The sequence below is a fragment of the Saccopteryx leptura genome, chromosome 2 (assembly GCF_036850995.1).
Source record: "Saccopteryx leptura isolate mSacLep1 chromosome 2, mSacLep1_pri_phased_curated, whole genome shotgun sequence".
Taxonomy (NCBI): domain Eukaryota; kingdom Metazoa; phylum Chordata; class Mammalia; order Chiroptera; family Emballonuridae; genus Saccopteryx; species Saccopteryx leptura.
In genome coordinates this window covers 181,106,729-181,131,571 of record NC_089504.1, presented here as the reverse complement: position 1 = coordinate 181,131,571, position 24,843 = coordinate 181,106,729, and the positions used below count along the sequence as shown (strand labels likewise).

At 42.0% G+C, this 24,843-nt stretch overlaps 1 protein-coding gene across 1 annotated transcript in view; it reads right to left on the bottom strand.

The window, feature by feature from the left end:
• The window catches only part of NINJ2 (ninjurin 2), a 118,248-nt gene extending 93,699 nt beyond the window's left edge, over positions 1 to 24,549 (bottom strand). The window contains exon 1 of the mRNA XM_066369537.1: positions 24,309 to 24,549. Within this exon, the coding sequence (XP_066225634.1) occupies positions 24,309 to 24,482 (174 nt within the window). The 5' untranslated portion in view covers positions 24,483 to 24,549. The remainder of the gene's footprint in view (positions 1 to 24,308) is intronic.
• Between the last annotated feature and the right edge of the window lie 294 nt (positions 24,550 to 24,843).

Sequence of the window (24,843 nt, the reverse complement as noted above, 5' to 3'; positions counted from 1 at the left end):
TTATTAAATAACGAATGGGTTAACATTGAGATCAAAGAAGAAATTAAAAAATTCATAGAAACAAACGATAATGAGCATACATCAACTCAAAATTTATGGGACACAGCAAAAGCAGTCCTGAGAGGGAAGTTTATAGCATTACAGGCATACCTCAAAAAGCTAGAAAAAGCTCAAATAAACAACTTAACCCTGCATCTAAAAGAACTAGAAAAAGAACAGCAAGTAAAGCCCAGAGCTAGTAGAAGGAAGGAAATAATAAAGATCAGAGCAGAAATAAATGACACAGAGGCTAAAGAAACAATACAGAGGATCAATGAAACCAGGAGCTGGTTCTTTGAAAAGGTAAACAAGATCGATGAACCTTTAACTAGACTCACCAAGAAAAAGAGAAAGAGGACTCAAATAAATAAAATTAGAAACGAGAGTGGAGAAATAACAACTGACACAACAGAAATATAAAATATTGTAAGAAAATACTATGAAGTACTGTACGCCAAAAAACCAGACAACCTAGAAGAAATGGACAAATTCCTTGAATCATATAATCTTCCAAAAATCAATCTGAAAGAATCAGAAAACCTAAACAGACCAATTACAACAAATGAGATGGAAACAGCTGTCAAAAAACTCCCAAAAAAGAAAAGATGGCTTCACAAGTGAATTCTACCAAATATTCAAAGAAGAACTAACTCCTATCCTTCTCAAGCTATTTCAAAAAATTCAAGAGAAAGGAAGACTTCCAAACTCCTTTTATGAGGCGAGCATAATTCTGATTCCAAAACCAGGCAAAGTCAACACAAAGAAAGAAAATTATAGGCCAATATCCCTGATGAATTTAGATGCAAAAATCCTCAACAAAATATTAGCAAACCGGATCCAGCAATATATGACAAAAATCATACATCATGATCAAGTGGGATTTATTCTTGGGAGGCAAGGCTGGTACAATATTTGCAAATCAATCAATGTGATTCATCACATAAACAAAAGAAAGGAGAAAAACTACATGATAATTTCAATAGATGCAGAAAAAGCATTTGATAAATCCAGCACCCATTCATGATCAAAACTCTCAGCAAAGTGGGAATACAGGGAACATACTTCAACATGATAAAGGCCATCTATGACAAACCCACAGCCAACATCATACTCAATGGGCAAAAATTAAAAGCAATCCCCTTAAGATCAGGAACAAGGCAGGGGTGCCCCCTTTCACCACTCTTATTCAACATAGTTCTGGAAGTCCTAGCCACAGCAATCAGACAAGAAAAAGAAATAAAAGGCATCCACATTGGAAAAGAAGAAGTAAAACTATCATTATTTGCAGATGATATAATATTGTATATAGAAAACCCTAAAGTCTCAGTCAAAAAACTACTAGACCTGATAAATGAATTCAGCAAGGTGGCAGGATATAAAATCAATACTCAGAAATCAGAGGCATTTTATACACTAATAATGAACTGTCAGAAAGAGAAATCAAGGAATCAATCCCCTTTACCATTGCAACCAAAAAAATAAAGTACCTAGGAATAAATCTAACCAAGGAGATTAAAGACTTGTACTCGGAAAATTATAAAACATTGATAAAAGAAATCGGGGAAGATACGAATAAGTGGAGGCATATACCGTGCTCATGGTTAGGAAGAATAAACATCATTAAAATGTGTATATTACCCAAAGCAATTTATAAATTCAATGCAATACTGATTAAAATACCAATGACTTACTTCAAAGATATAGAACACGTACTCCAAAAATTTATATGGAACCAAAAGAGAACACGAATAGCCTCAGCAATCTTGAAAAGGAAGAATAAAGCGGGAGGTATCACACTTCCAGATATCAAGTTATATTATAAGGCCATTGTACTCAAAACAGCATGGTACTGGCTTAAGAACAGGCACATAGATCAATGGAACAAAACAGAGAACCCAGAAATAAACCCACAGCTCTATGGACAACTGATATTTGACAAAGGAGGTAAGGAAATACAATGGAGTAAAGACAGCCTCTTCAACAAATGGTGTTGGGAAAATTGGACAGCTACCTGCAAAAAAATGAAACTAGACCAACTTACACCACTCACAAAAATAAACTCAAAATGGATAAAAGACTTAAATGTAAGCCGTGAAACCATAAGCATCTTAGAAGGAAACATAGGCAGTAAGCTCTCTGACATCTCTCGCAGCAATATATTTGCTGATTTGTCTCCACAGGCAAGTGAAATAAAAGACAGGATAAACAAATGGGACTTTATCAAACTAAAAAGCTTCTGCACAGCTAAAGACAATAAGAACAGAATAAAAAGACAAACTACACAATGGGAGAATATATTTGACATTGTGTCTGATAAGGGGTTAATAACCAAAATTTATAAAGAACTTGTAAAACTTAATACCAGGAAGACAAACAATCCAATCCAAAAATGGGCAAAAGAAATGAATAGACACTTCTCCAAAGAGGACACACAGATGGCCAATAGGCATATGAAAAAATGTTCAACATCACTAATGATTAGAGAAATGCAAATTAAAACCACAATGAGATATCACCTCACACCAGTCAGAATGGCGCTCATCAATAAAACAACACAGAATAAGTGCTGGCGAGGATGTGGAGAAAAGGGAACCCTCCTGCACTGCTGGTGGGAATGCAGACTGGTGCAGCCACTGTGGAAAACAGTATGGAGATTCCTCAAGAAATTAAAAATCGAACTGCCTTTTGACCCAGCTATACCACTGTTAGGAATATACCCCAAGAACACCATAGCACTGTTTGAAAAGAAGAAATGCACCCCCATGTTTATGGCAGCATTGTTCACAATAGCAAAGATCTGGAAACAGCCCAAGTGTCCATCAGAGGACGAGTGGATTAAAAAGCTTTGGTATATATATACTATGGAATACTACTCAGCCATAAGAAATGATGACATAGGATCTTTTACAACAACATGGATGGGCCTTAATAACATTATACTGAGCAAAAGAAGTAAATCAGAAAAAACTAAGAACTATATGATTCCATACATAGGTGGGACATAAAGATGAGACTCAGAGACATGGACAACAGTGTTGGGGGTACAGGGTGGGGGGAGGAGAGGGAGGGGGTTGGGGGAGGGGAGGGGCACAAAGAGCATGGCTTTTCAGCATTTGCCATATTCCCCCTTTAATCTATAGACAGACAGCAAATATTTACTTATGGTGTTTCCACTATAAAGACTGCTGTCTTAGGGACAAATGCTGATGAACTATTTCAGCAGTTCCTCCTTCTTCAAAGACTTATATGTCAACATAGAGCTCCATGTTTTATAGGACATACTCAAGCTCACTCCATGCTCCCTGGAGCTTTAACACAAGGGAATGCCCCCCCCCTTTTTTTTTGTAGTTGTTGTATTTTTTCTTTTATTTATTTATTTTTTGTATTTTTCTGAGGATGGAAATGGGGAGGCAGTCAGACAGACTCCCGCATGCGCCTGACCGGGATCCACCTGGCATGCCTACCAGGGGGGAATGCTCCGCCCATCTGTGGTGCTGCTCTGTTACAACCAGAGCCATTCTAGCGACTGGGGTGGAGGCCATGGGGCCATCCTTAGTGCCCGGGGTGGCTTTGCTCCGGTGGAGCCTTGGCTGCGGGAGGGGAAGTGAGAGACGGAGAGGAGGGAGAGGGGGAGGGGTGGAGAAGTAGATGGGCGCTTCTCCTGTGTGCTCTGGCCAGGAATCAAACCCAGGAATCCTGCACACCAGGCCAATGACTCCTACGGGTCTACCATATCATGCTTTTTACTTAAAAAAAAAAAAAATTACATTTCTTTTGAAGGCTGATGAACAGGAGACACCAAGTCTTTTTTCGCCTGCAAACTACTACCTTCTTTATTAGATCCAGCTAATAACACTGTTTTGTCTTTTTCCAAATAGCTCCAGATATATGGAAAAGATTTATATAGGTGGATGGGGACCCTCAAACCCCTCAGCGAGATCTTCTGAGCATGGCTTTTAAGATACCTAGAGGCAGAGAAAGCCCAATAGAGATCAGGGGGACTACCAGCTTTTAGGATACACCCTTAAAGGCTCCGACGCCCCAAAGGGGTCTCATAGGATGCCATCGGGGTCCTGCTTCAATAGTGGAAAGGAAGGTCATTGAGCTAAAGCCTGCCAGGCTTACATGCCTCTGCTGTGAGGAAACAGGGACACTGGAAGGTAGGCTTCCCCCTTGCTCCTCTAAGGGAGGGTTCAGTCTCTTCCAGCCCTACTCCAGCCACCTATGACCTAACCTTGCCCAGAAAGCTGGGGTTTGCCACTGAAGGCTGAAGGTGCCCAGGGCCGTCGGCCCCATCTATGACACTGTGGACGAGCCTAGGGTATTTCTTCCAAGAAGCAGGTAAACTGATCTCATTTGCACAAGGGCCACTTAACTATGTTTTGCCTGAATAGTCAGATTTTTTTGTTCTTCCCTCAAAGATCTGTGTTGTGGGTGTTGATAGTCCTATTTTCTGCTGCTTTGCTTAATATATAGTGTTTCCTTTATCCCTCCTACCTCAATGCCCCACTCATATTTCAGGCTGGGACCTACTCCTAAATTAGAGCTCTCTTTCCTCCTTTTGCCAACTTGTATTATGAATTTACCTTAGCCACCCAGCTTAGTGTATCCCAAGGTTCTCTCTACCATATCACAGTTGCAGAGCTCCAGGGAAAAGCAACCTGGTCTCATCTCTCCAGGCAGAGGAGAACAGAAGCTCCATATCCACGCATGCTGCAAATGGCTTTTCCAGTCTACCTGAATCATTACCAGCTAGAAGCAGCAGTCATTGGGACTTGGACATGAGCTGCAAAGTATAGAATGGTGACAACAATTCCAGTGCCATGTGGACTTTTCCTGTGTGGACTTTTCCTGGACTCCTGCTCCCTGTGACAGCTCCTAACAGACTGAACTGTGGTTGGGTTGCATTTTTCAGGGATTTGGCATGGTGATGGGGCCAACTTGGACTTGGTGAACATGTTAAGGACACTACTCTTTTATGGATCCTTGCTGTTTGGCCAAGAGTTTGCTTAAAGGCTTTTAATCACTGTAAAAAAAATAGAAGACTGGATAAAGAAGATGGGGCACATATATACCATGGTATACTATTCAGCTAGAAGAAATGATGACATCGGATCACTTACAGCAGAATGGTGGAATCTTGATAACATTATGCGGAGTGAAATAAGCGAATCAGAAAAAAACAAGAACTGCAGGATTCCATACATTGGTGGGACATAAAAGCGAGACTAAGAGACATGGACAGGAGTGTGGTGGTTACGGGGGGTGGGGGGAGAGAAGGAGGGAGAGGGGGAAGGGGAGGGGGAGGGGTACAAAGAAAACTGGATAGAGGGTGACGGAGGACGATCTCTCTTTGGGTGATGGGTATGCAACAGAACTAAATGACAAGATAACCTGGAAATGTTTTATTTGAATATATGTACCCTGATTTATTGATGTCACCCCATTAAAATAAAAATTTATTTATAAAAAAAAAGAGTGAGTTAGACAGATGAAGCAGAGGGAATCTGGTCATTTTTAAAAAATAAAACATTGTTCAGACTTAAATATAAATAAAACGGAAATAATGTAAAAAAAATGCTACTGGGTAGGGCTTTGTAGAAAGAATGTCAAGTGTCAGCTTTGACACAATCTGATTCTCTATGGCAACCAGGTGTTACTGACTTAGGTGGTGATTAGTGCTTAGGGGTGGAGTAAAAGAAATACATACAGCCTTGGCAAAAGCTTATGTATACCTTAGCACAGAATGTTCCCAGCCTGGCCCTGTGGTACAGCTGCTCACACAATCCTGTGAATTCTTCCCAAGGAAGCAAGGCCAAACGATGGTCTGGGAACCTCAGAAAAGGGAGGGGAGTGCCCATTCTGGCTGCTTGGGCAGAGTCGCTGTGCCTTGAGGAATCTATACCACTTTGAGATTCAAGGAGAACATGAACCTTTATCAGTGGATAGAGACGAGGACAATCACAGGCGCTGCTTTAGAAGGAAGATGCTGCCTACATGCCCAGCAAGTTGTAGGAGAACACCTAGACCTGCTGCATTCCACCTTGAGCTGAGACACCAGCATGCTGCTGTGTTGCAGCTTGTTAAGGGAGTGTAGACTTGTCCTTCTTGTCTTGAGTAATATTCAAGAGGCTGGAAGAACTAATGGGTAAATTTGTTCTCTGCCCCTGCCAGGTCTTCCAAGAGGCAGGCCCCCAACTCTGTTTTTACAGACAATGTGTTATTTCCTATTAAATCACTAGCATTGACACTTAGTTTTAAATTCAATTTAGTATTTTATTACATACCTTCTTGTACTGGTCTCTGGTTATTTTATCCAAGTCCTGAATTCCCCCACAAAGTTACAAGCTTCCTAGGGAACCATGCTCTATGCTGCTCTGTCACCTCTTTTCCCCCCACACCCTGTACTGTACACAGCAAACATTAGATACACGAAAACTATATGGAAATGTGTAAATAATCTACTGTATATCCATATTATGTAATACTATGTGACAGTTAAAAGAATGAGGTAGAGCTACACATTCTGACCTGGAAAGATTTCCAATTCATATTATTGTGTTAAAAAAAAAGCAGCAATCAGGCACAGTATAAAAACATTTTATGTAGAAGGGACTAGTAGAAGAAACAAGGGCTTGGTCTATATATCTGTATATTTCCTTTCTCATATATACCCCTAGTCACAGACATCATTACAACTAGTATAGCAGAATTCAGTAATTTCTGTATTTTCCTTTTCAAAAGAAACGGTTAATATTAATAAACAAATAATATGTGTAAGGCAGTTAGCATAGGACTTACCACAATAAGTCACATTTATAGAGCACTTACATGGGGCAGGCGTTGTTCGTAGTGCTTTACATAAATTAATTTGTTTCACCTTCATAATGGTCCTATAAGAAAGTGAGGCACATTGACCCAGTGGATAGAGGATCAGCCCGTCATGCGGACATCCAGCATTCAATCCCCGGTCAGGCACACATGAGAAGAATCCATAAGGCTCGAATCAGTTGGTCCGAGCATCAGCCCAAGACAGGGGTTGCCTGGTGGATACTGGTTGGGACACATGTGGGAGTCTGTCTCTCTATCTCTTCTCCTCTCACTTAAAATAAAGAAATGAAACTGAGGCACAGAGAGGTTAATAAGTTGCTGTAGGTTGGACAATACAGCTAGGAAGTAGAAGACCCAGGATATAAGCCCAAGCAGTCTGGCGCCAGTGCTAGTATTCTTAACCTACTATGCTGATAGAGTTCAATAAATGCACCCTTTTTCCTACCATTTTCCTCCCTTCTCTGTGTTTCTATACCTTGTATACCTCAATGATGGCACTCAGAACATTCTGTAAGGATTAACTAAAAAGAAAAAAAATACCATTCTTCACCCTAACCTATTGCTTTATATATGTGGACTTGAAGGTTTGAGGTACCTATAAGGAGCTACTGATGTCTTCTGGAAACTATGTGTGGGTTGTTACTTTGAGATCATGACCATTTGGCATGACTGTATTTAGTCATGTGATATACATAGATTTCCCAAGTGCCTCCTGAGTATGGTTTTAGCCCCAACTGTGGATCATAGCAAGTAGAACCTCAGCTAGGACGAGGTTGATGATGGTCCAGGTGAAATGAGTCCTATGTGATGGAAGCGAGGTAGACCTGGTAACTTTCTGAGGTCCACAGTAGGTGAAAGGTTTCTAGGACTCTGATTCTTGGCTCCTCAAAGACCTGAGGCATTAATATTGATGCTGCCTGAAAGCAAGTTCAGAGGCTTACCTCAGGCCCAGGTCTCCAATGCTGTGTTAGAAATCACTGCATTTAGTGCTGTTCCAGATTAAATCAGCATGCCTCAAATTTGCCAGACCTATTGTCACAGTGATATGTATCCCCAGTTCACACAAGGAATGTTTGCTCTCTGGCAGCCAAATGCACTTGGAACTGGCAGTGATGATCTCATAAAGCAGAAAAGCTGAGCAGTTGGTCAGATGATTAACACATTATTGACATGGAGGAGTTGAGCATCACTTAATGAAAATATCTGGGCAATGCAGAATCAGGAGTTTACCAACCTAAGGACAGCCTAAGGAGCCATCAAATCCAACTTCCTCATCTTACAATTATGGAATCTGAAGCTTTAAAACAGGGTAAATATCAGGACTTCTGGTCTGAGAAAAGTTAAAGTGCAATTCTAACACAACACGCCCTGGAAGGACAGCACAGTGGCTGCTGAGACCACCCTTTCAAAGGCTTCAGGACTTCAGTGCTCAATTAGTCACTAACTCAACCCAAGGGCTTGGTAATTTCTATTCCTCTTTTCCTTTTAACAGTTTTTTTTAATGTCCAGTTTGTATTGTGTTTATTTGTATGTGAATGGAGAGTCATTTCAACCCCAGCCCTCTGTGGCTCCAATGCCACAAACTTCTACCCACTTCAGTACCAGATGGATGGAGGGCTGTCAGTTGGAAATGGGGTAAGAAGTGATCTTCACAAACCACTGCATATCCTGTGTCTAGGGATCTTAAAGTGTGGGTCCTCCAGGAGATTTTCAAGCTTTTCTTTCATGTAATTATGTTCACTAGGTGGAATTATTTGAAAAATTGCTTGTTCTATTTTTAAATAATAAAAACCAGAGTCTACCCTACTGATGTCTCATCAAAACAAAAACCCTGTCTTCCCATGTGTATAATGCTCTCTGGTTTTCAAAGCTACTTGGTTATACCATTTATTTTTTTGAGAACACACAGGAAGAGAGAAATGAGAAGCATCAATTCATAGTTGTATCACTTTAGTTGTTTATTGACTGTTTCGCCTATGTGCCATGACTGGAGGGCTCAAGCCAAGCCAGTAACCCCTTGCTCAAGCCAGCGACCTTGGGCTTCAAGCCAGCAACTACAGGATCATGTCGATGATCCTACACTCAAGCCAGCAACCTCGGGGTTTCGAGCCTGGGTCTTCTGTATCCCAGGCTGACTCTTATCCATTGCACCACCACTGCTCAGGCTCAGTTGCACCTTCTTAAACAGCCCTACCACACACTGATAAGGGATTATTTTGGGGACATGGGATGTGTCTATTCTGTGAGGGCACAGAATATTCTGTAGGATAGAACCTGGGAGATCATTGTTCTTCTTAAGCACTCTGAGCACCTGAAAGTGACTGTACTGAATTGCTCCCATGTCTCACTTTCCCCTTCTCTAGATTGATGATGTATAAACATGATTGATTTGCAGGTGAGTTTCGATTGGTAAGGCTTTGGGCAAATAGAATGCCTTATTCTTCCTCTGTAGGGTTCACCATTCAACAAAATCTTACCACTTCTGACAGCATGGATGGACCTAGAGGGTGGAAAAGGGTCAGGAGGATGGAAGGAGAAATGTGCCCCAAGCTAGGATGCTCCTCACAAAAGTCAGGAAAGAGTTCTAGATCATTAGCTTTGCTTAGATCTCCATAATAAAGAAACAGGCTCTGGGGAAAATCTTTTCTATTATTGTTCTAGAGTTATTTCCTAGTCTGGCCTCCTAAAATGTCTTTGACACGTTGTTAGAGTTGCAATTAAGCAAAACTCATGGAGACAAAATACCTCCGCAAGGCAACTTTAATAACTACTGCAGAAGGGTGTGCTTCAGCGAAAGCCAACCAGCGAGGGCAGGGGAAGGGAAGTGGGTTCTGCTTTTATCTAGAACGCAGGCCCTAGGCTGGGTCTTGCCCCATTGGCTGGGGTGGTAACGGTACAATCTTATTCTTTTCTGATTGGCTAGTTTAAATGGCCACACGAAGAGGGAAGGGAGAAGTGGAGATATAGTTAACTGGATGAGGGGGTTGGGGACTGGTCGGAGAAAAGAACAGGAAGTAAACAAATTGTTTTTCCTTCAGTGTTCAAAGAGAAAATTATAGGCTCAAAATGAAGTCACTTGTGCTAAAGCTCATGACAGTGAACCTAGATTTAGTACCTGACTTAATTAAAGTTTTAACCTTCTCCAGGAATGTAATCTTACTCTGTCAGTCTGGAATTTTCTGGTCACTACTAAGGAGGCCATCTGTCACATGGGTCTTCTCTATCCCACCTCTCAAGGAAATTAAGACACTCTAACTGATGAGCACTCCCCCTTCTCAATAAGGGAAAGTAATGCAACAATCCTTACTTTTCTCTTGCTAATAACTTTTTAAACTGTAGTTTTTAATAACAGTTTACATTCACTATTATTCTGTATTAGTTTCAGGTGTACAGCACAGTGGTTAGACAGTCATGTATTTTACAAAGTGTTCTCCCCAACATTTCCAGTGCCCACCTGGCATCATACATAGTTATTACAATACTATTAACTATATTCCCTGTGCTGTATTTTTACATCCTCATGACTATTTTAAGAAGTACCAGTTTGTACTTCTTAATTCCCTCCTTTTAAAAAAAAATTTATTATTGATTGTTAGAGAGAGGGAAGAGAGAGTGACAGGAGGTGAGGAGCAGGAAGTATCAACTCGTGGTTGCTTCTCGTATGTGCCTTGACTGGGCAAGCCCTGGGTTTCAAACCCACAACCTCAGCATTTCAGGTCAAGACTTTATTCACTGTCACCAGAGGTCAGGCCCTTCATCTTTTTTACCCAGTTCCCCAAAACTCCTCCCTTCTAGCAACCATCAGTCTGTACCAATTTTGTTTCTTTATTGTATTCTTTAGATCCACATATAAGTGAAATCATATGGCATTTGTCTTTCTCTGCCTTATTTCACTTAGCATAATACTCTTTAGGTCCATCCATATTGTTGCCAATGGTAAGATTTCACTCTTTTTTATGGCCAAGTGTTGGGAAAACAGTTATGTTAGGCTTGCTCACTGGCACTTTGCACTATTAGTGCGTGAACACGTGGCAGTGCCACATGTGTATAGTCTATACACATGTATAGGCTACAGGTGCTTGCCCTCAGGATGGCAGATTATGGATTGCCTGCTAGCCACTGTGAGGGATCATTTTGCTGTTCGTTCGCCTGTGACTGTGAGCAGTGGTTTTCCCCACCTGTTTGCTCCTCTGCCGTTGCGAGATTCTATTAAACAGGAATGGCCTAATGCTTTCTGGCCCTGCAGTTCCTCTACCATCTGCCCAAATCTAATATCGACCTGCCTAACCTCAGCCACCGGCATTATACCGGGTAATATTCCATTAAATATATGTACCACCACTTTTTTATCCACTTGTCTGTCGGACACTTGGGTTGCTTCCATATCTTCGCTATTGTAAATAACACTGCAATGAAATTAGTATGCACACAATCTTTTAATTAGTATTTTGGGGTTTTTTTACTCTATAATCAGAAGTGGAATAGTTGGATTACAAGGCAGTTTATTTTTAATTTCGTCTTTAAAGGTTTTATTGATTTTAGCCTGACCATTGGTGGAGCAGTGGATAGAGCATCAACCTGGGGTGCTGAGGTCCCAGGTTTGAAATCGCAAGGTTGCCGGCTGGAGTAAAGACTCATCCAGCTTTAGCACAGATCACCAACTTGAGCCCAAGGTTGCTGGCTTGAGCAAAGGGTCAGTGGCTCAGCTGGAGCCCCCCCCCCCCCACTCCTCAAGGCACATATGAGAAGCAATCAATGAACAACTAAAGTGACGCAACTATGAGTTAATGCTTCTCATCTCTCTCCCTCCCTGACCTGCAGTTTGTCTCTCTCTCACCGTCTCCCTCTCTCTCTCTCTCTCTCTATATATATATATATTTTTTAATTGATTTTACAGAGAGAGGAGGGGTGGGGGAGCAAGAAGTATCAACTCATCATTACTTCACTTTAGTCGTTAATTGCTTGCATGTTGTATGTGCCTCAGCATCTCACGTTAACACTCTAGCTATTGTGCCACCAGGGGCCAGGCTATTTTTAATTTTTTGAAGACCCTCCACACTGCCCTCCACAGGGGTTGAGCAAATCCACATCCCCACCAACAGTGCACCAGGGCTCCCCGTTTTCCACATCCTTGCCAACAGTCACTGTTTGTGGATTTATTGATGCTAGCCATTCTGGCAGGTATGAGGTGATATCTCACTATTGCTTTAATCTGCATTCCCCTGACCATAACTTTCTTGTCCCCACCCAGCTTCTGCCTATCAAAACTTTCCATATTGTATGCTTAGCTCTACTTGGATGACATGCTACCCCATTCACTAATCACTCCATAAAGTCAATTAACTCTTCAAATTTACTCTATTGAATTCATGTTCTCTGACAGAAAACCATGTGGCTTTAGGGTAGAATTTACCCAACCACTACATTCTACCATATAGTTCTGGCACAGGCCTCATCCAGAGAGTATAGGAGGGTTAAAGTGCTCAGAGTCAGCCAGTTTAGGACATTAATCCCAGCTGAAGCACTTAGTATAGCTGTGATATTCAGCAAGTTGTTTTTTCTGAACTTCAAGTTTTCTCATCTGTAAAATGCAGTGATACTCACTTGCCTTAAAATACAAATATATATATAATATATATACGTAAAGTGCCTACCTGATATAAGGCATGTGCTCAGAAAGTGGTAGCTATTATTCTTAATAATATAAGGAAAGTCTCTGGGGAAACTAGGCAAGTACCAAATGCTCCTCTTCAAATAAGGAACCGAAACAGCCCTGACCGGGCTCCACCACCCCACCCCAGTCAGCAATCTGCTCAGAGGGGGAAAGACAGGAAGAGGCCTCTCTGTCCTTCCCCATCCCAAAGCCTGTCGGACTGTCTGCAGACAAAGGCTGAGCTGAGCTGAGCTGCGGTGGAACGGGGTTGTTTTCCTTTGGAAAGGGTGAGGACTGCGCCTTGATCTTCTACGAGGGGGCGGAAGGAAGAGATAAAGCGACGTAACAAAAACTCGGGGCCAAACGCATGGCTGGCACCAGGGCCGGATGGGGGACGGCCAGACTCCCCTTCGCAGGGTGCCCAGGCAGAGTCAGCTTACTTGGTGCTCGGGATCCCGCCCTCCCACTACCGGCAGCGCTGGGCTCCGCTCGCCCCGCCCCTGGGCCCGCTCGTCGCTCGTCCGGATGACTTCCTCCCAGCCAACCAGCGGCTGCAGAATAGCTTGCCTTTTCTGCTCCGCGCTGGTCCGCCTTTCCGGGCCAGTTTTGACCCGGGTGGGGTGGGGCGGAGAGCCAGCTCTACCAAGTAGACTGTCAGAGGTCACAGTCCTCTCCTTATGAAAAGAATATTCACATTCCCACGGAGGTCTCCGCCAGGGAATGCACCACTTAGGACAGGCAGGCTGCTCGATGTTCACCGTGGCCGCACTGTGCCTCGTCTGTTCAGGAGCTTTCAGAGCATATCAAAGGCTGTTTGGGGCTCAAGAAAACTGCGCCTTTTCTTCCCTCCAAAACCACCCCACGTGTGACCCTAACTGACCCCCTCCCCTCCAGCTTGTTCACAGGCACGATAGCAGCATATCTCAGCAGCCCAGCACAGAATGGGGGGAGGGGGGGGGACTTGTAAGAAGAAATGTTTTGCAGTGTAGGAACTCGAGTCCTCAGGCCTAAAACCACCCTACCCCGCTGCTACAAGGCGCTCAGGCAAAGGGAGTAAAGAAGGGACATGTGAGTCTGTCCTTGCTTGGTGTCTGCAACTTTACTTTTGTCCTGGCACTTAATCCTCACAAGACCCTGTAGAGAGGTGTACCGTTATTCTGGTTCTGGAAATGAGGAAACTAAGGCTCTGAGAGATTAAGAATTTTACAGCTCCTGAGGGTCTGGTTTGTAATAAAGCTAGTTTTCAGTAAGGGAGTGAGCTTGTACATGACACCAAGTAGGATCTAGACTCAAACCCCCATGGTTCTCTTGTTTGCTTTGGGAGCAGACAGCAATAGCAGTAGAGACCTCCTAAAGCAAAGTTAAAGGCCCTCCCAAGCCCTCTCACTCCTGGATGCAGTCAGTCTACTGTTTAAGTAGAAACCACTTTGTCACTTTGGGGGGAATCTTGAGTCATAGACTAAATAGCACATTCCTTGATCCTATAAGCTTGGGTCAGCTCCTCCAACAGAACTGTGCATCCTCTTTTGGTAGCCCTTGCCACCCACGTATTGCAGTTGCTTGTTTCCTTATCTGTCTCTCTCTGGATAGAGGGAAGCTACCTGAGTGCAGGAACCCTGTCTTGACTGTAACCTCAGCATTCAGCTGAAATGCCATGATCCAGGTCCCAGGATGCCAGTGTTCTCTAGGAATTCCATTTGCAAACCACAGAATTAGAATTTTAAAGTTAAAAGTAAGGTTTGAAAGAAAACTGAAGACAGTTTCAAAAACCTGACCTTTAACAATTATGACAATAACAACGGCTATCATTTATTGATTTTTTTGTATTATGTAACAGGCATTGTTCTAAGCCTGCCATTTTCAACTCCTGCAGCAGCACCCTGGAGTGCTGCAAGAATTTTTAACATGTAATACTTGACTATTTAATCAGGGACACTGACTAAACAGTTTATCAAATTAAAAAATGATAACAGCTAACACAACAAATAGTCATACAATGAGAAAGCTCTGTCATGAACCATAAATAAATAGGTCATATAATAGATTTGTATCATATTGAGCATGTGACATAATAAGGCTGCATCTGATTGGTTAATTCTTGGTACCAGAAATCCTACACAAATATAGGCACCTGGTTTTTTAAAAAGTCGCTTTGGAGCAATAAGGTAGGTAATTACTTTTCTTCTCTTTTTTTTTTTGTAAATCAAAAATATACCCTTTTTTTTGTCAGATGGGTGCCATCAAATTTTAGTATATTGTGTACCATGAGATGAAAAAGGTTGAAAATCGCTGTTCTAAGTGCTTTAGTGCAGTGCTCCTCAAACTTCAATGTGCATTCGAATCATCTGTGGATCTTGTTAACCTGCAGATTCTGATTGTGTGTCTGGGTAGGGACCTGAGACTCTACATTTCTAACAATCTCTCAGGTGATGATCCATGAATCATACTTTCTGTAGCAAGGCTTTGGTGTACTAAATTATTTTATCTTCTTAATAGCCATATGACATAGGTACCACTATCACTCCTATTCTATACACAAAGAAACTGAAAGGATAGGCATCTATGAACTTAGGTCAAAATAAATAAATTTCTGGGCAATGAGGGAAGAAAGAATGGTATGAGCAGGTATAGCTGTAGAAGGAGAAACACAATTCTTGGCAAAGTGAAACAGTATTTACAAAAGCCTGGTATCCAACAGAAGAAGATAGGGTACACATAGAAAGCTGTTTCACCCATTAGGCACCATATGTATACCCCATAGGACTATGAACTTTCTAGAGGCCCCAAATTTTTGAGACCTGAAAAAAAATCATTGGCCTGTATAATTATGTTAAGCAGTGTCACCCCAATAAATTCTATTTTAAAAATTGTTGGTACCTACATATGAAAACTAAACATTTAAATTAACATTCCAAAATTCAACTAATGAAAAACACAAAAACGATAATAAAAAATTTTTATTTGGTGAGTAGTATGAGTATATTTTAATACCTTTGATAAAAAATAAGGTAGGGCGTCTCAAGCCTAGGGCCTACGAAGGACAAGATGGGCCCTGGACACATTGGGTTTGGATGCAATCCTGAGAGCAACTGCGAACCAATGAGAGAAGCGGGAAAATGTTCTCTGTGGCTACAGTGAGGAGAATGAATTGGACGGAGGCCAAACTGAAGGCCCAGAGGCTAGAGACCAGATAGGCTTTTAGACCAGACTCCAAGACAATCTCTCCTCCTTGCCAAGATTAATATAAAATGATGGCATTGTACAACCCAATTATTCTTTGATTTCTGAGGGGCCCAACCTGACTCGGCATTCTAAATTTACTTAATATTTGGAGACAAGGGTTTTGCCAACTCCTTTGTCATTAAGGCCAGTGATGTGACAGTCCAGGGGAGGTATTTGAAAGCACATGGCTTGAGTCAGACAGCCATGAGTGCCAACCTCAGCTCTGCTACTTGCTAGCTGTGTGATTTTGAATAAGTGATTTAACTTCTCTGAGCCTCAATTTCCTTATTAGTGAAATGGTCATAATACACTCCTCACGGAATTAATAGAAATTTTGTATACTCCCACAAAATAGATGCATATAAGACATAGTTGTTATAAGTGCCATTGTTCAGAGACGTAGACGAATTTTCTTTAATAGAGAATAGAGGGTGGAGTAAATTATTTAATCTTTTCATCAGTCTTCTGAGATAGAAATTATTGTCCCCATTTTGCAGAGAAGGAAACTGGGGCTCAGAGATGAGATAGCTCAGTGAACTAGGAGCAGAAAGCAGAAAACAAAAACTGGGATTTTATTTTTATTCTGTTTGCTCATTCCCTCCAGGAGTTCACATCGGCTGCTTTCACTACTCTTTGCTGGGTTCAAATCCTGTTCCCCTTAGTCACCACATGAAGAGTCCTGATCTCCAAGAGCACACCACTGAATACCTCCTCAGGGCTCCAACCTCCATTTCCCTTCTTCCCCAGCCTTGCCTAACTTCCCCACTACCTTGCCTCGTGATTTTACAGCTTCTGGATTTCACTTACTACAGAGCTTGTCTCTTTGAGATGCAGACAGAACCACCCTGGCCTGGGATGTCTTCCAAGGTACCTCCCTTTAAAGGGAGTAGATAAGTAGGTCACATCAGGATGGTAGGGGAGGAGTCTGACTTCTTAAAGGAGGAGGAAAAATACTGCTGATCACATGGAGAATGGAAAACAAAATAACAGGGTTCTTTTCTGTCTGTCTGTCTGTCTGTCTTTCTCTCTCTCTCTCCTTCCCCCTTCCTCTCTCCTCTCTCCTCTCTATCTCTTTCTACCTCTCTAACTCACACTGACAGTCCCCTGCTGGCTGCTGTTACTGTGAAAAGCACGCACAGACAATACTGAACTCTTGGGTTTTGGAAACACCAGTGGACATTGTATTGAGCAGAAAGCTTGTCTGCTGTTTACTCCCCTTCATCTCACCCTGCCTCCTCTGCAAGCCACTTCTACAACGTTCAAGAGAGGAGAAATCTCAACAGATGATTTGGAGCTTCTGTCCTGTTGACTGCTCCTCAAGGGCCTGAAAGCACAGAGGTCTGTAGTTTGGTCACCGTGTGGGGGACTAGGAAGGCACTGGCTCCCAGCTATCGCCTGGAGTAGCTCAGGATCTGGTTAACAGAGATTCTGTTGTATCAACCAGGACAAGTCACGAGCTTTGCAAGATTTCTGTTCCTCACACTCACCCCTAAGCCTTCTGAAGGTAGATCACAACAAGGGGTATGTATAGATTGGCATTAAATTATGTAGATTACTGTAGAAAACATAGAGACAGAGACAGGGCAGGGCATTAAAGGTCCAATGCTGTCAGGCCCACTCTGCCCTGCCATCCCTAGAAACTGAACTCTGTTTGAATCTCAACACTAGGCGGTCACACTTCTAGGAACTGCAGCTGAAAGGGGAAACGTTCTGGCTGCTTGAATGAGACCAGCCTGGTTGCAAACGAATTCGGATTAGAACTGACAATGTGTATCTGAGCAGACATCAGTCCCCGGATTCTGTGCTGAGGGCACAAACCAAGCACACAAATATAAAGACCAAAGCCTGACCCTCGCACCTGGAGGGCAACAACCCTGGTTCCCTAAAGGGGGTTGTGGAAACAGGGAGTACACCTCTGGAGAGCTCCAGGGGGTTTCCATTCTCTTGGCATGAAGCCTTGCGAAGGAACAAACATGAACACAAACACAGCTCCCAGCTCGCAGCTCCGAGGCTCATTGTCTCAGGGCATTGGCAGCCCTTTTGCAAAGATGCTCCAGATAGTAGAGCCAACTGTCTCCCACTGGCTGTTGTTTCAGTACTGCCCCTGCCTTCCTGACTCCTGTGCCCAAGGTCCTGGGCAGATTCTCTGTGAACTACCCTTGTGGAAAGGGAGTGCCCCCCAACCTAGTGTCTGTGTCCCAGTACCTTGTGGGAAAGTCCCACTCTTGCCTGCATTTGCTCCCTTACTTCCATGAAAAGCAGGTCAGAGTGACAAGAGATATCTATCTTCACCTGTGTCCTTCATTATGCTGCTTGTCCCCAGTGGGATAGACCTGTCTAGCACACTTCTTTCCCTGGCTGGAGTAATCCCAACTATCTCTCATCAGAGTGAGCGTAAACCACCACACGCATGTAGTAGAAGTAACTACGGTGGTGCCTCGTCTTAAAACGAGAAGTTTGGAATTGTGAGACTTAGATCCTTTGTGCTGTCAAAAAGTGTCTGGCGGTTCCTTGTCTGGGTGAGACCTAGGGCAGGACTATGTTGGAGAAAGTGATGGTCAACTAAATTCTCCCCAAAAGCCAACATTCCTGCCTGATACTGAAGGGAGGGGTCTGCACTACTCCAGGTCTGGTGCAAGGGCTACCTCTTGGTTTATTTAGGATTAACTAGGAGAAAGAAGGCCAGTCTTGGAACCTCCACATCCCTCCCTGCATCAGTCAGCCATGTATCTAAGCAGTGGTTCTGAAACTTTAGTGTGCATCAGAATCACCAAGGGGATTGCTGGTCCTATATCCAGGGTTTCTGATTCAGTAGGTCTGGAGTGGGAACTGAGAATTTGCATTTCTAACAACTTCCCATGTGATGGGCTACTACTGCTGCTCCAGGGACCACATTTGAAAACCACCGAGTTAGAGTCTAGCAAAAAGAAAATCTAGGTTTGAGTCCTAGCCATGTCACTTTCCTACTCTATGATCTCAGAGCTTCAGTTTCTCATCCATTAGAGGTGAAGTGATGATCAGTGGGTAATTGGGAGGACTGGGTTACATCGTGTGTTTGAAAGACACTCACTGTGCATGGCTAATTGAATACATAAACTTTCAACGAACACTGTGTTTGAGAGCCCAGGTGCTTCTGCAGAGCAAAAGTCATTGGTCAGTTTATCTTTGAGGAGAGTCACTTGGCCCTCAAGGACCATCATGCTCTGGTGCCAACCTACCTTTTTAATCATATATCCCACTATTTCTCCTCCATTCACCTTATAATTCAGACAAATTGGACTACTTTTCCTTTTCCTGACTGTGTTTTCCTGCTTTTCAGCCTTTACACTGTTCTCACCACTAGAATACTTCCACCAGTCAAAGTCCTATTCATCCTTCGAAGTTCACTTGATGACTGTCTCCTCCAAGAAGTTATCCCAAATCTTTCCGTCATCTGTCTGTCTATCAAGCTGGCTAGCTATCCTCTATGTATCTATCTATTTAATACAAGTGCCTTTTGCATTTTTCTTTAGGTAGTGTAAGACATGTTACTGAAGTTGTCAGGTATAAGATCTAACTGAATCAAGAATGCAACCACCTCGTTCCCCTTTACTTGTGTCTGATATTGTCCCTCTGAAGGGGCTATATAGAGACTCAGTGATGTGCACTTTTGTTCCATGATGTCACATTTGTAAAGTCTGTTCTGGGACCATATTCAGATATGAAAAACGAGAGCTGAGATACTATGTTAAACTGTTTAAAGTGGAATAGCCACTTAAAAGGAGATGCCTACTTAAAGACTAGTCAGATGTCTATTTTCTATGGTAATCAGACATAAGGAATAAATATATATGTTTGTATATATACCTCTAGGGCCCAAGTTCAGAAATACATCATTTGCATATAGGCACATTTGCTTCTCTAACTTTCTTTTTTAAACTGCAGGGTTTTTTTCTATTCTAAATATAATATATGGGTTGGTATTAAATGTGTAGAGGAAATAAAAAGTAAAAAATAAAAGTGAAAGAAGAAAAAAGTCCATTCATAATCCAGAAATAACCAGTATTAACATTTTGGTGTATTTCTCATGAATAGTTTTTTAGCATGTATTTTACTGTATGTGTTTTTTAAAAGAAATTGGGATCAGATGTTTATACTGTTAGATAGCCTACTTTTTTTTTTACTTAACATATAATTAGTATTTTTGTATTCCTTCCAAACATTAAAAGAAATATTTCATGATATCTATTTACAGATGTACCAAAATTTATTTAACCATTCCTTTAAAAAATGGACACTCCACTTTTTTTTTTTTTTGCTACAAATAATATTCCAATTAACATCTTTGCAAACTGAATACATCTCTGATCATTTTCTTAGGTTGATTCTAGAAGTGGGATTACTGGGTCATTTTTAAATCTCTTATTACATACTACCAAATTGTTTTCTGGACTTTCATTTGAAAATGCTTCCAGACAACTTTATCTACAGCTCTCTTTTTATTCATAAGTAATTCTCATTTCCCCTCTAGTTGCACTCCATTTCTCTCTTGCTGTACTTGACCCTTTCTATGTTGAATTTGCTTTCAGTATGTACAAGTCTAGTTCTCCCACTAGGAGACCATCTCTGACCATCTTCATGTCTCCCTCAATATTCAGCACAATTAGAAAAAGGGAGGAAGAGAACTGAATATATTTAGGCAAATACTAAGCAGAAGAGGAACTCCCTTTTGGGAGGAAGCAAGGCAAGTAGCTTGAACTCCATTCTTGGTGGTAGGATTGCAACACTGGTTGAAGGGGAAGCAAGGAATTTTCTTCAACCCTTCATACATTCAGACTCTGGGAGTTGGGAAAAGACTGAAAACTAGTCAAGTCTCAAGTCTGGGAGAGGAGAAGCCTTAGCTCTCTGGCAAGATGGGGGAAGGGCAGGAGCTTGGAAGTCACAAGTAAACAAGAGGGGTGGTTTCAGGCATTTACCTGGTAGAGGGAACTCGCTTTGAGTACTGTATGTCAACCTTTTTAAACCCTTTGTACCACTACTACCGTCCTAGTCTGATCAGTTTTGACCTAGGGAAATACCCACAATGCTAATTATAAAGGTTTACATTGCTGGTTTTTATATTGGTGTTTCCCAAACTTCAGTTGTACCCGGTTTATAATTTCAATGTTTTAGTTAGAGTAAAGCAGCTATTTGCACAGACACATATACCTGTGATTTATATCATCCAAAACCAGACATTGTTTTGAACAATGAAGACATACAATTATTATTATTATTATTATTATTATTATTATTTAGAGAAAAAGAGCAGAATGGAGAGAGATGAGAAGCATCGACTCGTTACGTCACTTTAGTTGAGCATTGATTGCTTCTCATACGTGCCTTGATGGGGTGGGGGGGCTCCAGCTGAACCAGTAACCCTTTGATCAACCCTTGAGCCCAACCTAGGGCTCAAGCTAGCGACCTTGGGATCATGTCGATGATCTCACGCTCAAGCCAGCAACCCCGCGCTCAAGCTGGTAAGCCTGTGTTCAAGTTAGCTGAGCCCATGCTCAAGACAGCAATGTTGGGGGTTTAGAACTTGGGACCTCAGCACTCCAGATCAACGCTCTATCCACTGCCCCACCACAGGTCAGGTGAGACAATTATTAAAACATTCAGGGTATGTCCATGTCATTCACAAGGTCTGCATAAGGTGTTAAAACATACCATGCCACTTCCTTTAGCCTCATGCTAAGCAATAAAAATTTTGAAATCACACATTGGATGGGTTAGCTATGGTTTTTGTAATATACATGAAAACCATAAAGATTACCATTGCAATTAAAAATTGTCAGCCATCGGTAATACTGGTATTGCTCACTGGTGATAACTGAATCATGCTTTTAAGAAATGCTATTTTAACTAAATAGTTTCTCTATATAATTGTATATATTTCTTCCACTTAATGATGACCTTTCTAAGGTCAGGTATCATGATTTATTTGGTACTTGCCACAGTGTTGAAGTTCAGTAAATATTTGTGTGTTTTTTATTTGTTTTGTTTTGGTGATGGGATAGTGATAAATAGGAGTTAATCATTGTACTTAATATAAATGAAGTCTCCAAGATCAAAATTATAAAGGGGAGAGCAATAATTATATGAAACTTTAAATACTGTGCCATTATTGTTTGGATTTGGGCTTTAAGGTGTTCAGAATGGAAAAGAGTAAATCATCAACATATTTTCTACCTGTTCTTCTAGGAATAATTAGCACATTTACAAGCTGAAGAATTTGTCTTACAGCTATAAAACAACATTATTTAGCTCATGCAAAAATTCAACCCACTATAATGACCTCATGAACCAAGATAACTTTTCCATACTTAGCAAGCATAGAATAAAACAGTCATTAATCAGGAACTATTAGTTGAATGAATGGATGAAGTGAATTAGCTACAGTCAATAGATTTTTACCATCCCTGGGAAACCATTAAAAAGAAAAACAGAGGAGGAACTAACATTTATTTAGTACATAATATTCTAGGGCCTTTATCTATGTCTTTCCTTTGGATTTCATGTGGCACCTGCCACGTAGGGAGAGGGTAAAATCATGCTACTAGTGGGCAGACACCTCCACCTGTCCATAACCAAATCTCACCTTCTTCTCAGAAGATCATAGTGACTCAGTTTCAAAGAGGATTCAAAACCTAATGTGATCCAGAGCTAGAGGGTAAGTTATAGAAACTAATGGATAACTTTCTGACCAACCAAATATATAAACGATCAAAGGAAAGTATCACTAAGCTACCAGAACAAAAGAATATATTGGGAGAGAGAGAATAATTCTAATGAAGAAAAGAAAGGTACCCCAACACTTGAGTTACCTGCCAGAGACAGAGACATTTATTAAATCCTGGCCAATAATTTCCTTGTCCTTGGCCCTACCTTTTTCTTTCTTTCTGAATCTTTCAAATGCAGAGCCCTTACACTGTAACACAGGATTATTTAGTCCATCAGCAAATAAGAAACTTGTACTTCAGAGACTGAAAATGAGCAATATTGTTTCCTTAGCTATTATGGATCCAATGGAAACAGGAACTAGACGAAGCATGAGAAGACCTGGGTTGGAGTCCTGACTCTGTTACGTTCTGGTTGAGTGATCTTATGCCTATTCCGGATCTATCTAATGCATGGCTTCCTTAACTCATTCATTTAACAAATATTTTCTGAGCAGTTACTGTGTACCAAATACTAGCCTTGAGCACTACAGATAATAGCAATAAATAAAACAAAGGAAATCCTGCTCTATGAAGTTTATGTTCTAATAAGATTATAATAAGTAATTAATAAACAATGTAACTTTAAAAAATTAGCAGTGCTGTGGGAGAAATAAATCAAATGATAAAGTCAAATTGGGAAGATGGTTCCTATGGAAGGGGTAAGGGGAAGAGAGTCTCCTCAAAGCAGTAACATTTGAGCCCAAATTTCAATGTACTAGGAGCCAGCCAAGGAAAAGAGGATTCTAGGGAGAGAGACCAGCAAGCCCTGAAAGTGGGTCCACATTCAGGGCTGAATGACAATCCAGGAAAATGACACTCATATGTGGTTGTACTCGATTGATGATCTTGACATAGTACTTCAAGTAATGTTAGAGTTACCCTGGTTGCATCTCAGGGGTGGGGGTTGGGGCAGAGGCTCTGTGAGGCTACCACCAACTGCCAGACACACAGCAACTCCTGAATCTGAAACATATTTTGAGGTGCTGCTGAAGATTTTGCTTAAAGAACATAGTATGTGACCCAAAATCTTTTATCTCAATAGTCTTTTCTTACTATAATGGTCAAACACTAAGAGAATTTATCATACAACCACTGTGACCGCTATAAAAGGGTTGACTCAATTCTATTCAATGAACAGAGTCCGGGAGTGCCAAGTCCTGTGACCTGACTCTCCTCCCACCAGAGCACCCCACTGCCTCCCCTACAGTGGTGGACTGGAACCTCTGATGCCCTGCAAGCCTCCCTAAGTAGAGAGGAACGCATGCCTCTGCCTCCTCCAAGTAGACTGCCTGATTTTCTCTCCTTGCACTGTCCCGATGACGCACTGCCCTACACAGCAGAGCATTGTGGAGAGAGCCAAGGAACAGCTCCAGTTTTTTTCCAACCTGTAAAATGCAAGGTTGGCCAGCTGCCCTTCTTCCTAACCCCAAAACTCACATCTTTCCTCGTCTTCAGAGGACTGCCCGGCAGCTCTCAAATAACTCTCTGCTGTCCTGGGGTTTTGGGAAAAGTGCGCGCAGAATGTGAAATCATTTTCTGGTAACGCGAATCTAATTAGTTCTTTGACAAAAGGAAGCAGAGGCCAAGAGGGATTTAAACAATCTGTTTCTAACATATTTAAAAACAAGTGAAGAATCAGGCAAGGAAATAGAGAGAAAGAGAAAATAAGATAAAGATTAGGAAGCGTTTAGAGAAGGAGTAAGAAAGAATTGGGGGTGGGGCAGGGAAGGAGGATATCAAGTAACCAAAATATTAATCCTTTCTTCCCCCAACTTCGCCTCGGCTCCCCATGTCCACTCTCTTCTCTCTGAGAGAGAACTTACTTGAAGGTCGCTGATTTCTCCTTCTGATTCCATCTTGCTTCCCTCAAGTGCCTTCCCACCAGTGCCCGGAACAGACTGCGTGGGCCACTCCAGGCTGGCTTCACTGTCTGAGTCTCCACTGCTTTCTTTGGGTGGGAGAGAGCACACAGCTGGCAGGACAGACCTGCTATTCATCCATCTGATGCGGGAAGCCTGTCTTGGCCTCAGCCCCTGGGGGGAGTGTACACATGCATACACGTGAGAGAGAGAGGGAGAGAGGGAGCAAGAGAGGAAGAAAGGGAGGACCAGAGAAAGGAGGGGGAGGAAGAGAAGGGGAGAGAGAGAGAGAGAGAGAGAGAGAGAGAGAGAGAGAGAGAGAGGGAGAGAGAAAGTGCATATGTACTCCAATGGTGGTAGCATAATTTTATCCAGTGGCACCAGTGCCCATCCAGTCCCAGAGGAACCATCTGAGGTCACCCAGCCTGCTTGAAGCTAGTAACTTTACTACAGGCACAGAAACCCTGTGGATTTATCAAGAAACTGGTAAAACAGTCTT